General features: G+C 32.0%; 2 protein-coding genes across 2 annotated transcripts; both read right to left on the minus strand.

Moving 5' to 3' along the window:
• Positions 1 to 1,186: 1,186 nt before the first annotated feature.
• LOC108472492 (uncharacterized) lies at positions 1,187 to 2,114 on the minus strand. Its single transcript, XM_017774029.2, has one exon. The coding sequence runs from the start codon at positions 1,881 to 1,883 to the stop codon at positions 1,443 to 1,445; it is 441 nt and encodes a 146-aa protein (XP_017629518.1). The 5' UTR covers positions 1,884 to 2,114; the 3' UTR covers positions 1,187 to 1,442.
• Positions 2,115 to 3,169: 1,055 nt separating this feature from the next.
• Positions 3,170 to 6,037, minus strand: LOC108470741 (ubiquitin-conjugating enzyme E2 35). The gene is made up of 8 exons (XM_017772185.2): positions 5,840 to 6,037; positions 5,524 to 5,551; positions 5,271 to 5,357; positions 4,784 to 4,842; positions 4,174 to 4,215; positions 4,007 to 4,080; positions 3,644 to 3,741; positions 3,170 to 3,535 (listed from the first exon to the last, which is right to left on the minus strand). Exons 1-8 carry the CDS (start codon positions 5,873 to 5,875, stop codon positions 3,498 to 3,500), a joined length of 462 nt encoding a protein of 153 aa, XP_017627674.1. The 5' UTR covers positions 5,876 to 6,037; the 3' UTR covers positions 3,170 to 3,497.
• Between the last annotated feature and the right edge of the window lie 7,408 nt (positions 6,038 to 13,445).

Here is a 13,445-nt window from a genome sequence, read left to right on the forward strand (position 1 = left end):
TTGATGTTGTAGAGATTTATAAACTAATAGTACATCCAATGTGAATCCTTCATGATTTAGCCTTTTGAAGAATACTAAAGTGATCTTTAACTACAACAGTAGTAGTAATATGACCTAGTACCCAAACTCTTCATTTTCCATAAAGTACTGCTTTTGACACTAGTGTCCAACACGTTTTCAAACAAATCCAAATAGAAGGAATAACTTGAAACTTTGAGCATATTCGTATTGGATGCATACTTGTATCCAATAATCACCTTTGAAAGTACAACTCCTAGTAATAATTCTTTCCATACAAAGGAAAAAAATATGGTCATTTGCTGTGGACATCATAACGCATTCGAAAGATAGGCTCTTTTGCTCAGGGGTAGCCTACTCTAAGACCACTCAATTTCTAAAGTTTCAGCTGAGGTAATTGGTTAAAAACAAATTTAAGGTACTCGTATGTGATTCCACAATTCATTCAAACAATTAAAGGATACAAGCTCAACTAGACGCTACTAAGTAGACTCAATACAACAAATGACTAATCGGCAATGCCAAGGATCATTCTAAAATCAATAATCATAAATTCTAGTAACTACTTGAATTGAATTACATCTAATAATCCAAAGACAAATTAAGGATACAAGTCGGCACTAGTAAGCAAATACAACCACTGACTAATCAGCAATACCAATGATCATTCTATAATGAATAATCATATAGTCAAGTCACTACTTGAATTGAATGACATCTACCAACATTAAGGATCAGCACACCAAAAAAAGAAGGAGAAAAAAAATCCAAAATCAAATCAAGGATACAAGTAGACACTAGTAAGTAAACTTGATATAAATGACGACTAATCAGCAATGTCAAGGATTGTTCTAAGATGAATAATCATATAATCAAGTCACTTCTTGAATTGAATGAATCTCCCAACATTAAGGATCAACATACAAAAGAAAATCCAAAAGCAATTTAAGGATACAAGTAGACACTAGTAAGGAAATTCAGTAGCAATACCAAAGATCGTTCTAAGATCAACAATCATAGATTCAACACTACTAGAATTGAATGACGCTTATCAAGATTAAGGATCAAGTGATCAGACATACAAAAGCAATCCAAAAGTTATCCATAAAGAAAGAATTGCCATTGTAAAAAGCTTAACATCCATTCACTAATATGAAAGGAAAGACTCTTGTCAAATAAACCATACAGTTAGAACTTGAAATTCCAATTCAAGGTCTGAAGTTCAAATCTTTGGAAAAGAACTATCCAAAATGTGTGATCTAACACTCCATTGGTTCCAATATGTATGAAAAATTTATTCTAGTCTCTGATGACCATATTTCCATCATCCATAAAACAATAACATTTAGTATTAAAAATATTTCAATTTCGTTGAATTTCTAAAAATTCACTAAGTTAAAACACTCAATTATGCCCAAAACTCACTAACCATCTGATTTATTCAGCAAATCCTTGGAATCTTCCTGAGCACCCAAACCCTCCTCTTCCTTTTCTTTCTCCAACTCAATAATTGCCTGTTTCTCGGCCTTCTTCTCAGCTCGTAAAATGGGTTCATAGTAATCAGCGTGGGCTTCCATGCACTTCTTTAAAGCTGAGGTTGCTTCAAAGCATTTTTCCACGATATCTTCCTTGTTTTCTTCAGCTTCTCGGATGCAATTTTCCCACCCAACAAAGCTTTCTTTGCATCCTCCTGCTTTCATGAACAAGCAAAACCCACACTCACCTTCTTCTTCTTCTTCCTCTTCTCCTTCTCCTTCTACTTTGGGTTCTTGATTTGGGGGTTCTTCCGAGGGTTGCTTGGGTTCTGGGTCTTTCAGGGTTTTGGGATCAGGGGATTGTTCGGGTTCCGGGTTTTGAGAAGGCATTTCTTTGGGAGATTTGGGCGAGTCGAAATCGGTGGGTCAGAGAGCTGGGTCAAGGTTTCTATAGGTGTTTGCGGTGTTGGTTGACGACAAGTACAAAACTTTCCTCCATTGCCGGCTTGCCCTGCATAAAACCTCCTAAAACCCCCCCTTGCTTTTTTTTTTCTTAAACATTATTTTTTTTTCTAATTATTTTATTGGGCTGAAAATTTGACATTCTTCTAGGCCTCAACCTATTCTTTTTTTTCGGCTGAGGGCCTCAACCTATTCAATGATTTAAAAAATATATCATTTCGTATGTAAGTTTGACAAATTTTTTTTTAATGTGATACTTGTATTATTTTCTTGTTCAATTTGATATATGTATTTAAAAACTTATATATGTTGGTATCCTAAGGTAATGATACTAAATCTTTAGTGTCTAATTCGGATTTTAGAGTTGATTTGATGAAAATAAATTGTTATGATTATTAGGTATGATTTTTCATGATTTTTTAATAGAATAAACTTAATGTTGATTGTGAATTTGTTTAATTTTGTGTTTAATTTGTCAAGTTCGACCCAATGGAATACTTAATTTGAGTTTTAAAATTAATTTGATGAAAGTTAATTGATAATATTATTAATTAATTATTATTATTCATCAAATCAATTCTAAAATCCGAATTAAGCACTAAAAGTTAGAATTGTTACTTTTGGGTACCAAAATATTTAACTTCATTAAATATAAGTGCTAGATTGGACAAAATATAAAACATATATCTTATACCAAATTATGTATTAAGCATTTACATAATAATAGGCCTAAAATTCAAGATTTGTTTATAACTTGATTTAAATAATTTTTATCACTTTTCTGTCATGAAATTCAAAATTTGTTTATAACTTTTATTGATTTAAATAATTTTTATCATTTTGAAAAAAACCTATGAATAGCAGAATACTTTTATCATTTTTATAATTGTTTATAGTTTTCTTAGTTCTTACTTTTTAGATTTAACTACATCTTATGTTATTCACATTTCATCACTAAATTAGTTTAGATTTGTTTTTTTAAATTTAATAGAGAATAATGAATAACAAAAACTTCTTTTTTAAAAAAAATTCTTTAAATCTTATTGATCTATTGTAAAATTAGAGCTGTAAATTTTGTATTATTAACTTTGAAAATATCATAACCAAACCTACACTACCAGAATACATAGGTGAAATTAGCATAACATTAAAACAAGTTAAAATGTTATAGGTTTGAACGGTCCAAGAACAATACAGAACCCTAAGCCTCAAAATTTAATCAATCCATTCTTTCATTTCCAGTTGATAGATTCATTACACACACATATAGCCAGAATCTGAAATCACCATATTAGAGAATAATCCCATAGTTAAAGCCTTTGGGAGTTTTAGAGAACCATGTGTATTATCATACAAGCTTAGAGATTGCTTCCGACCGAATTACTATTAAAAGGGTAGCACCTGGAAGCATTTTTTTTTTTGGTTGCAAATATCAAACTCTTTCAAACTGTCATTCGTCCAGATTTCAATATGGAATTGACATTGAATAGCTTACATTGCATAAAAATGTTATTTTATGAGAGCAAACGGTTCCACCGGTCTTCATGCACCGCTTGCATATAAACGCGTCCATTCCTTTGCTGCAAATAGTCAATCAAGAACAGTTGATCAGTGAATCAATATCATCCTTGATTTTAGTAGAGACTTAAGCAATCTCGATGATCTACGATTGCAACTATGGATTTTACCTGTCTCAACAGCTTCAGCCTCATTTGATTTCCAGTGCTTAGCAATATTCTCCGAGAGTGGATCATCTGGATTTGGAGCACTCAAGAGTGCCTGGATGCTGAAATAAAGATATTAATGTCAGTGTAGAGCTATACTACTCAAGATAATGCAGAAATAGCAGAGAAGTCTTTCTAGCAAAACAAAAACTACGTAACTATGCAACAGCAATGGAAACATTCAACTTCCGTTTCCACTTACAATACCTAATTTTCCAGGAAAAAACAAAATAGCATTATGATATATGTTTTTAAGGAATTTTTGCAGGCAATTGTAAGCCATACCAATTTACAAAGATAGATTACATCTACATAAACTTATAATACCTTAAAAGTACAGTTCGGATCTGCAGAGCTGGACTCCATTTGTCCTTGAGAATATCGAGGCATATTCTCCCAAGCTGCAAGAATGCTCAACCCTTAAGGGCCCTCCAAAACGAAAAAAACATCTTTCACTTCATATAATAAGGACAAAAGAAGGAACAGGTGCCAACCTTATCAATGTTAGGATGATATATCTTTGTAAGAAATCGAACCTGTTACATCAAAGTGGTTATGGTGGACAGAAATACAAAATATACCAAAAAAAGGATGATGTTAATGGTTGATAGAAAATTTTTGAGAATAGAGAACAATAAATTGATGCTGAATGGCCAACCAATACACTAAGCTCATGAATCACAAGTGCAAGAGGACCAAATAGAAAGTTCCAATTCGTTGAGTAAATATTTTAAATACGAAAATGGAGCAAAACATAACAAGCCAAAGAAGACCAACTATATTCCAGAATCATCAAGGGGGAGTGATGAAAACCAGAAGCACTAACAGTAAAAGATAAAACAAACTACATCATTCTAAATCATATTAAGATCCCCATAAGTAACATTTTTTAGATGAAGCCAAGTATTACTGTATATCCAAGGATCAGCAATAACATTTTTTAGATGAAGCCAAGTATTACTGTATATCCAAGGATCAGTAATAACATTTTTTAGATGAAGCCAAGTATTACTGTATATCCAAGGATCAGCAGTCCAACTTACAAACAACAGATACAGAAACAGGAAGGTCATGCTACTTTACAAATGACTCAAAGTCGAGTACCTTGGGAGCAGCCATGGGATATTCTTCAGGCAAAAATAGTTCCAACTTGAAAACCCCTCCTAAAATCTCAAAAAAGAAAAGGCATCATAACCTATACATAAGCGCAAAACTAATTACATAATGCAATAAAAAATAGGAGATATTACCAAAAACAATATTCAATAACCAGACTAAGCACCGCATAAGACTGAAAAAAGCTAATTTGACCAAACCTTTCAAGAATGAGAACACCAGACTGATTTTCTCTTTAAAAAAGATGGAAAACCAACAAAAAATTTAAGTAAACTAGAAACTGCGAAACCATTTTATCAAAAACTTTCCAAGTTTAACCATAAAGAAATCAGCATTGGTGATTGATGATTGGCAATGGTGCCCCACTTTATGATTTAAATTAGCCCATCCTCAACCATTATACAATCAAATGTAAAATTTGCAGTTCTAACACAAAGCAAAAATATTTGCAACAATTAGATGAAAAAATAACTACCTTCATATGGAGACTGTGTGGGACCAAGGATCATCACATTGAAATATCGCATATTATCCTCTGATGGTGAAGCACTAATTCCCGGAGCTATCATAATAAAAAGAAACAAAAACAATACTCTCTTATTAAAAAAACCCAAAAAATTCAAATTTGTTCAGCTAATAATTTTTTTTTAAAAGAATAACAACACCGGTACCAACATGAATTTCTATAATTTTTTTTTTAAAAAGAGCGAAAAATAAAAAGTGCTAACCAGGTTCACTGAGGAGACGTTGAGTTTCCTGCTTAGATCAAAGATACAGAAACCAAAATTAAAGCATGAAAAATACACAATTCAAACAAAGAAGAAAAAGAGGCAATGCTTTCTTGAATATCAGAAGACGATCATAAAATAAATAGCTGAGGATTTTGATTCATCAAAGCCAGAAAAACTTGAATTACTAAACTAAACTTTAAGAACGAAGAAAATGAAAAACAAAAGTAAAAGAACTAAGATTTTATTTAGGAATCTCGGGAAACAAACAAAGCAGGAAAATTGAGAAGGATCAGAGGAAGATCGAAAGAGGAACCTTGATGATTCTTCGAGGGAGATTACTGTTGGCCATTGGCAAGCCCCGATTGCTGAATCAAAAAGGGAAATAGAAAAATATAATTAGGGTTTTGAGAATTGGGAGATGAAGAGAGAATCCGAGAATAAGAAAAACAGAGGAAAGATGAAAGGTCTCTTTCCCTTAGCTCGCTTCAGGTATATATTATTTTTAGGTCCTTATACTATACGTTTCTTTTTAGGCATAATGATTTATTTCTCCCTCTAACTTTACAACATTTCAGCCCTCTATTTATTTTTTTGCTTAGCCCTTAAACTTACATTTATTATCAAATCACCTCAAATGGATGGAAAATTAATATTTTTTAACTTTACGAATGTGGCATACACGTGGATGAGATGTTAGCATTTAATTAATTTTAAAAATTTTAAAAATTCAAAAAAAATATAATTTTTTTACTATTTTAAAATTTTAAAAAATTAATTAAATAGTGACATATCATCCATATGTATGCCATGTCAGAAAAGTTAACCATCGTTAACTTTTTCATCCATTTTGGGGTGATTTGACAAAAAATGGGATTTTAAGGGCTAAAAGAGACGAAAATTAAATAGAGGGTTGAAATAATCTTTTTGTAAAGTTGGAGGGCCAAAAAAATTATTATGCCTTCTTTTTATGAATTTTCTTATGGAATAATGATAAATTTAGCCCTTGATGTTTACATTTTCTGTCAATTTGGCTCTTATTCCTTCTTTGGGCTAAATTTGGCAAAATACTAACTAAAACATTACATTTTTAAACAAGACAACTCTATGGCAATCCTCGTGCATTTTATGCATTAAAAAAAAGAATCTTTTTACACTTTATATTATATATGTTCTTAAATATTTTTGAATATTTTTATAATTTTTATTTTTTTACGTTACATATAAGACAAATAATATCACGTCAGTATAAAGTACATGTGGACTACCACATGGTTTGTTACACCAACATTGTTAAATAATTAATGTTCTAGTAAGCATTTCTGTTAAAAGAAGTGATTTGACTTTTTTTGAAATATTAAAGGTTAAATTTAGCTAAAAAAAGAATAAGGATCAAATTGAAAAGAATATAAATGTTGAGGGCTAAATTTATCATTATATATACTCAAAAAATTTTATTTAAAATTTTCAAAACATTGAATTTTAAAACGGTATTGATACTTTGTTAAGGGTATTCGAGCTGGGCAAAAAAAAAAAAAAACTTACATGAGGCTTGGTTTGTTAAGAAAACGAGCATTATTTTTTTGTCCAAGTCCGTTTTTCGAGTTTATATTTTTACCAAAACCCATCCACTTTTTGAGCAGGCCTTCGAGTAAGCATTTCTGTTAAAAGAAGTAATTTGACTTTTTTTGAAATATTGAAGGTCAAATTTAGCTCAAAAAAGAATAAGGATAAAATTGAAAAGAATATAAACGTTGAGGGCTAAATTTATCATTATATATACTCAAACAATTTTATTTAAAAATTTCAAAACATTGAATTTTAAAACGGTATTGATACTTTGTTAAGGGTATTCAAGCCGGGCAAAAAAAAAAAAAAAAAACTTACATGAGGCTTGGTTTGTTAAGAAAACGAGCATTATGTTTTTGTTCAAGTCCGTTTTTCGAGTTTATATTTTTACCCAAATCCATCCACTTTTTGAGCAGCCTTTCGAGTTGGGCCAGGTGGCCAAACTTATAGACAAGTCTAATCTAAGTGAAGCAGCTAAATAATTTGAGAAGTGAGTTGATCTTTACAATATGTTTGGTTTACTAAAATGAAATAACATAGGAATTGAATAGTTTATTTTATAAGAATGGAATAGAAATGTAGTAGTATTAATGGAATAAAGGAATAATAGTATTATTTAGTTATATGAGATAATGTTGTTGAATTGGAAAGTGATAGTGATTATTTTATCCTTAGTATAAAATTATTATGTAAAAATTTAAAATTAATTTCTTAATATCATAAAACTATATTGTCGAAACTATTTTTAATTTGAAAAACGGGAGTTGACTTAAAAACAAAAAAATAAAGTCGCCACCGATCTTTTCCAAGGTGTGATCGGATCACCTTGAGTTTGATCATTTTAATGAAACATTTTGATTTACTAAAACGATGATTTTGGTCTACAAAATTCGAGAATAAAGGTTCGGGAGTCGGTTACGCACCAGGAAGGGTTAGCACCCTTGTAACGCTCAAAATTGGTACCAAATTGATTAATTAATTTCTTAACGTCGAATGTTTGAAAAGATTTTAGAATACGATCCTTTATATTTTTTTAAAAGAATGTTTGAATAAATTAAATGGAATGCAAGGACCCTCTTATCTCGAGGAGATGAATTGTCACACCCAGTAAGTTAGGATACAACATTTCAAACCCTCGAAAATGAGTTTGTCTTTTAATTTTCAAAAGTCACGCATTTAAGTTAAAAAAAATATTCAGTTATTTGGGTCAAATGAAAAAAGGAACCCAGTAAGTTAGAGCACAATTTCTCAAAATTTCAAATACAGAATATCGCTTTTATTTTTTAAAAAATCCCTACATCGAGAAAATAAAGTATCATATCCCGTAAGTTAGGACATAACATCTTGAATTCCCAAAAATAAGCTTTTATTTAAAACTCACGTTTTGATTAAAAAAGGGTACTCGGTTACTTAGATTCAACGAGGAAAATTGGAACCTAGTAAGTTAGGGCACAATTTTCCCAAAGCTCCCAAATACCGATTATTGCCTTGTTTAAAATTTCAAATAAAATGTAATAAATAAATGAAATGTATTTTTATTAAAAAGGATAATTTGATAACATAAGGAATAAAACACGTGGCAATAACATCTCATAAATAATCTAAAATAATAAGGAAATGTAAAGGAACAACTTAGAATACATGCAATAGCAGCACATCATATATTATAAAAATACCATCATTTATATCCAAGGGCCAATGAATAAGAAACCAATTTTAAAAGAAGTTTCAAATAAATCACACAAATAAAATATAACAAGTTTTTAAAATAAAATAAAATAAATAATAGGAAAAAGAGAATTAGGAAATATTACTATACAAACTATACGAAAATTTTAAAATAGGTAATAGATATAAGAATTTAAAAATAAATAGGAAAAAAAGAAATAATATATCAAATAGTAATGTACAAATGAATTTTAAAATAAATATTATAAAGTAAATAATTTGAATGAAAGCTTGAATTGCATCAAAAATAAAAAAATAAGAATAGATAATATGTGTAATGCGTAAATGAGATTCAAATAAATGATGTTAATTAAAAGGTTAAAAGTGAATGATATACAAAGTAATACATATATACATGGAAAACCTAAATATAAATAATATATATAGTAGTAATAATAATATATGAAAGTGTTCCGAAAGACAAGTATGCACATGAAAATAAAATAAATAAAAGAGTGTGAAATTAAAATAATTCTAAATAATGTGTTAAAACAATATGTCTAAAAAATAAATAACTAAAACTGAATTAAGAGGAAAAAATTCAAGGGATAATTTATAAACACAATATATCATTAAAACAGAATTTTGGGCCGAAATTAAATGTGCACCAATGTTCGAGGACTAAAACTGAAGCTGCCCCAAATCTCAAAATACTGTGCTAAAGGGGAAGGCCAAATTGAAATAGCGGGCAGGTTACAGGAATAAATTAAAATAATTTAAAAAACTTAAACATGGCCCGATTGAAGGCTAGCGCAGAGGAGGGGACCGATTACGGAAATTACCCATTTAAAGGTAAAATGCGCATGGATCCAGGCATCCCCCCCCCCCCAAAATGTTGTTTCAATATTTAATGTCCCTTATTTTATTTCCTTTTATTTAAAAAAACATTAAAACCTTTAATTTTTTTTAACCCCTGCTTTAAAAACCAAAAACCCTAAAACTTAAAAGTGTTTTCTCCTTTCTTCCCCATTCAGCCGGCGCCGCCGTCATCAGAGATTCAGCGCACTCAGGCCATCGACGACGCGAGCTTGACCCTTGTAAATCTCCTCTCTATCTCTTGTGTTATTAAAACCGTTTGTAAAAAACGAAATGAAATAATAAAGAAATAACTGTGAAAACGAAAAAAATAAGAAATGGAAAACAACCTTTTTAAGCTTTGAATCTGATCTCTGATCTCTAATTGCTATTGATTTTTGTGTTTTTCTCTTGTATTCGTATCTATTCCCCCAAAAAACCCGTTCTCTACAATGAATTTTCGAAGGCATTTTATAGCCTTTTTTTACAACTTATTTTTGCACGTTTGTAGGTACATGATCAAGCACGTCTCTGACATGGTGTGGTGGTGGAGCGCATGACACGGAGGAGGCGCGTGGTGTGCGGTGCCCAGTGGCTGCAGCGGTTGAAGATTTTGGCTGCTAGGGTTTTTTACTTTTGTTTTTTTTTTTTAATTTTTGGGCTGAACATTTGGGCTAGGGTTTAGTTTTTTTGTTTACTGTTTATGGGTCTTGGGCCAGGCAAATTTTGGACCCTACAGCTGCCCCTCTTTGCTCATTGTCGTGTAACGGGAATGGGGCAAAGACTTTAAAAGGGCCAAGTTTGCCCGGTCTTTCTGAGTCTTGATTTCTTTTGGCCGCTTCAAGTAGCTTTGCTTTAACCCACTGCATCTCTAGGGGTATAGGAACTCGTCTTCAATCCGCTCCGCTACCTCAGAGAGATAAGGTCTGTGGCTAAAATCTACTCCATAGCCGATACATAGAGATAAGACTCGCCATTTTTTATTTGCTCCATAGTCGATACATGGAGATAAGATCTGAAATCTTCGGTCTGCTTCCCGCAACTTCAGAAAGATAAGACCTGTATCTTTAACCTGCTCTCTGTAACTTCAGAGAGATAAGCCTGGTGGCTAAAATCTGCTCCATAGCCGATACATGGAGATAAGACTCGCCATTTTTTATCTGCTCCATAGTCGATACATGGAGATAAGATCTGAAATTTTCAGTCTGCTTCCTACAACTTCAGAAAGATAATACCTATATCTTCAACCTGCTCTCTGCAACTTCAGAGAGATAAGGCTGGTGACCAAAATCTGCTCCATAGCCGATACATGGAAATAAGACTCACCACTTTCGATCTGCTCCATAGCCGATACATGGAGATAAGATCAGTAATCTTCGATCTGCTTGCTACAACTTCAGAAAGATAAGACCTGTATCTTTAACCTGCTCTCTGCAACTTCAGAGAGATAAGACTAGTGGCTAAAATCTGCTCCATAGCCGATACATGGAGATAAGACTCGCCATTTTTTATCTGCTCCATAGTCGATACATGGAGATAAGATCTGAAATCTTCGGTCTGCTTCCTGCAACTTCAGAAAGATAAGACCTGTATCTTCAACCTGCTCTCTGCAACTTCAGAGAGATAAAGCTGGTGACCAAAATCTGCTCCATAACCGATACATAGAGATAAGACTCGCCACTTTCGATCTGCTCTATAACCGATACATGGAGATAAGATCAGTAATCTTCGATCTGCTTCCTGCAACTTCAGAAAGATAAGACCTATATCTTCAACTTGCTCTCTGTAACTTCAGAGAGATAAGGCTGGTGGTTAAAACCTGCTCCATAGCCGATACATGGAGATAAGATCTGTAATCTTTGATCTGCTTCCTATAACTTCAGAAAGATAAGACTAGTGGCTAAAATCTACTCCATAGCAGATACATGGAGATAAGGTCTGTAATTTTTAGCCTGTTACCCTACTGCTTAAGGGGTTAAGGCTCGTGAATTCCCCGATGCCACTGCACTGTCCTCTGAGGAACATGATCTGTAATATTAGTTTCCTGTATCTACGTTTATGCCAAATAATTTAGGATGCTATGTCAAATGCTCCTAACTAGATGTAATACTTAAATAACTAGGATGCTATGATCAAAATGAATCAAATGCTCCTAACCAGATGCACTATGAATGACATTGGTATGAATGCAGAATGTCATGAGAAATGTCTTTTTTATTGTTCGCCGTTTGTTTTTGACGTATTTCTTCTTATTTAACCGACTCGCATCTGAAGCAATAGTCTTCATTTAAACTTTTTACTTTTTCAGTAACTCTGACCCTTAAGCTTGGTGGGTTCTGAATAATTGACCTGTTTCAAGTTCTTGCACTACTTAGAAGCTTTTAGAGTAATATGCAGAACTCCTTTTTATGAAAGTGTTATTAGTCCATTAACCAAATATTTCAACAAAAAATGCTTGAAAGAAGATTATCAATAATGGACAAGATGAAACTTTATTGAGAGCGAAGCTCAAGGTAAGAAATTAATCAAAATAATATATTTGGCTAAAGTACAAAAAAAAGTATGAGATGAAAAGAAGAAGGTGCCCCAAATATCGCAGCGTGAGCTTATCTATTCGGATTGTTTGAAAACCTTTGGGAGCCAGATGTATGTTTAGGAGGTCCGAGATATTTCGTTGATGCCTCTGAGATATAGTGTTCCTTCCTCTTATTAATTCTGGTAGAACAAGGTCGCAACGTGCCCCATCCTTGGTCACAATTTAAGGTGCCCTTTTCTAGGTTTTCAACTCAAAACCCCTTTGGTCTCAAAGCGCCCTTTGCGGGTTTTCGCCTTGGCCTCTCCATTTTCCGTTTTTCTTTTTTTTTTATTATTTTTTTTAAAGTGCCCTTTGCGGGTTTTCGCCTTGGCTGCTCCTTTTTCATGTGAAGTACTTCTTGACCGAATCTGAATTTATCGGGTTGGGGAAGCTTTTGCCGTCCATTTCTGCTAATATCAGTGCCCCTCCAGAAAAAGCCTTCTTCACTACATATGGTCCTTCCCAGTTTGGCATCCATTTCCCTCTAAAATCCTTTTGCATAGGGAGAATTTTTTTCGATACCAAATCCCCTTCCTGGAATACCCTTGGGCGAACTTTCTTGTTGTAAGCTCACATCATTCATTTTTGGTACATTTGACCATGACGAATAGCCCTCAGCCTCTTTTCTTCAATCAAGTTCAGCTGGTCGTATCGGGATTGGACCCATTCTGCTTCATCTAGTTTTTTTGTTTATTGTTTATGGGTCTTGGGCCGAGCAAATTTTGGACCCTACATATATTATTTAATATATTATTGATATTAAATATTTTATTATTTTAATTTATATACTTATAAATAAAATATTTGTTAATATTATATTTAAAATATTTATTGATTAAAATATAATAATTAACTATTTTAATATTGGTTTAAGGGTGCAAAAAGTCCTCAAACTTTTTCAAAAAAAGCAATTAAGCCTTTTTTTTTTTGCACTCATTTGGATACTTAAACTTTCAAAATGGATTAAAAAGGCCTTCAAGCCTTTTTAAAAAAAGCAATTAAGCCCATATTTTTGTTTCGAACTCAATTGGGTACTTGAACTTTCAAAATGCATAAAAAAGCCCCTCAAATTTTTCAAAAAACAATTGAGCCCATGCTTTTATTAAAATTATAAAAAAATTATAAAATCAATAAATGTTATAAATATTATTAAATTTTAATAAATAATATAAAATTGTAAAAAATTATAAAATATATATAAATATAAAAAATTTATAAAATTTTATAAATTGTAAGAAAATTATAGAAAATGTAA

This window comes from Gossypium arboreum, chromosome 11 (assembly GCF_025698485.1).
Source record: "Gossypium arboreum isolate Shixiya-1 chromosome 11, ASM2569848v2, whole genome shotgun sequence".
NCBI lineage: Eukaryota > Viridiplantae > Streptophyta > Magnoliopsida > Malvales > Malvaceae > Gossypium > Gossypium arboreum.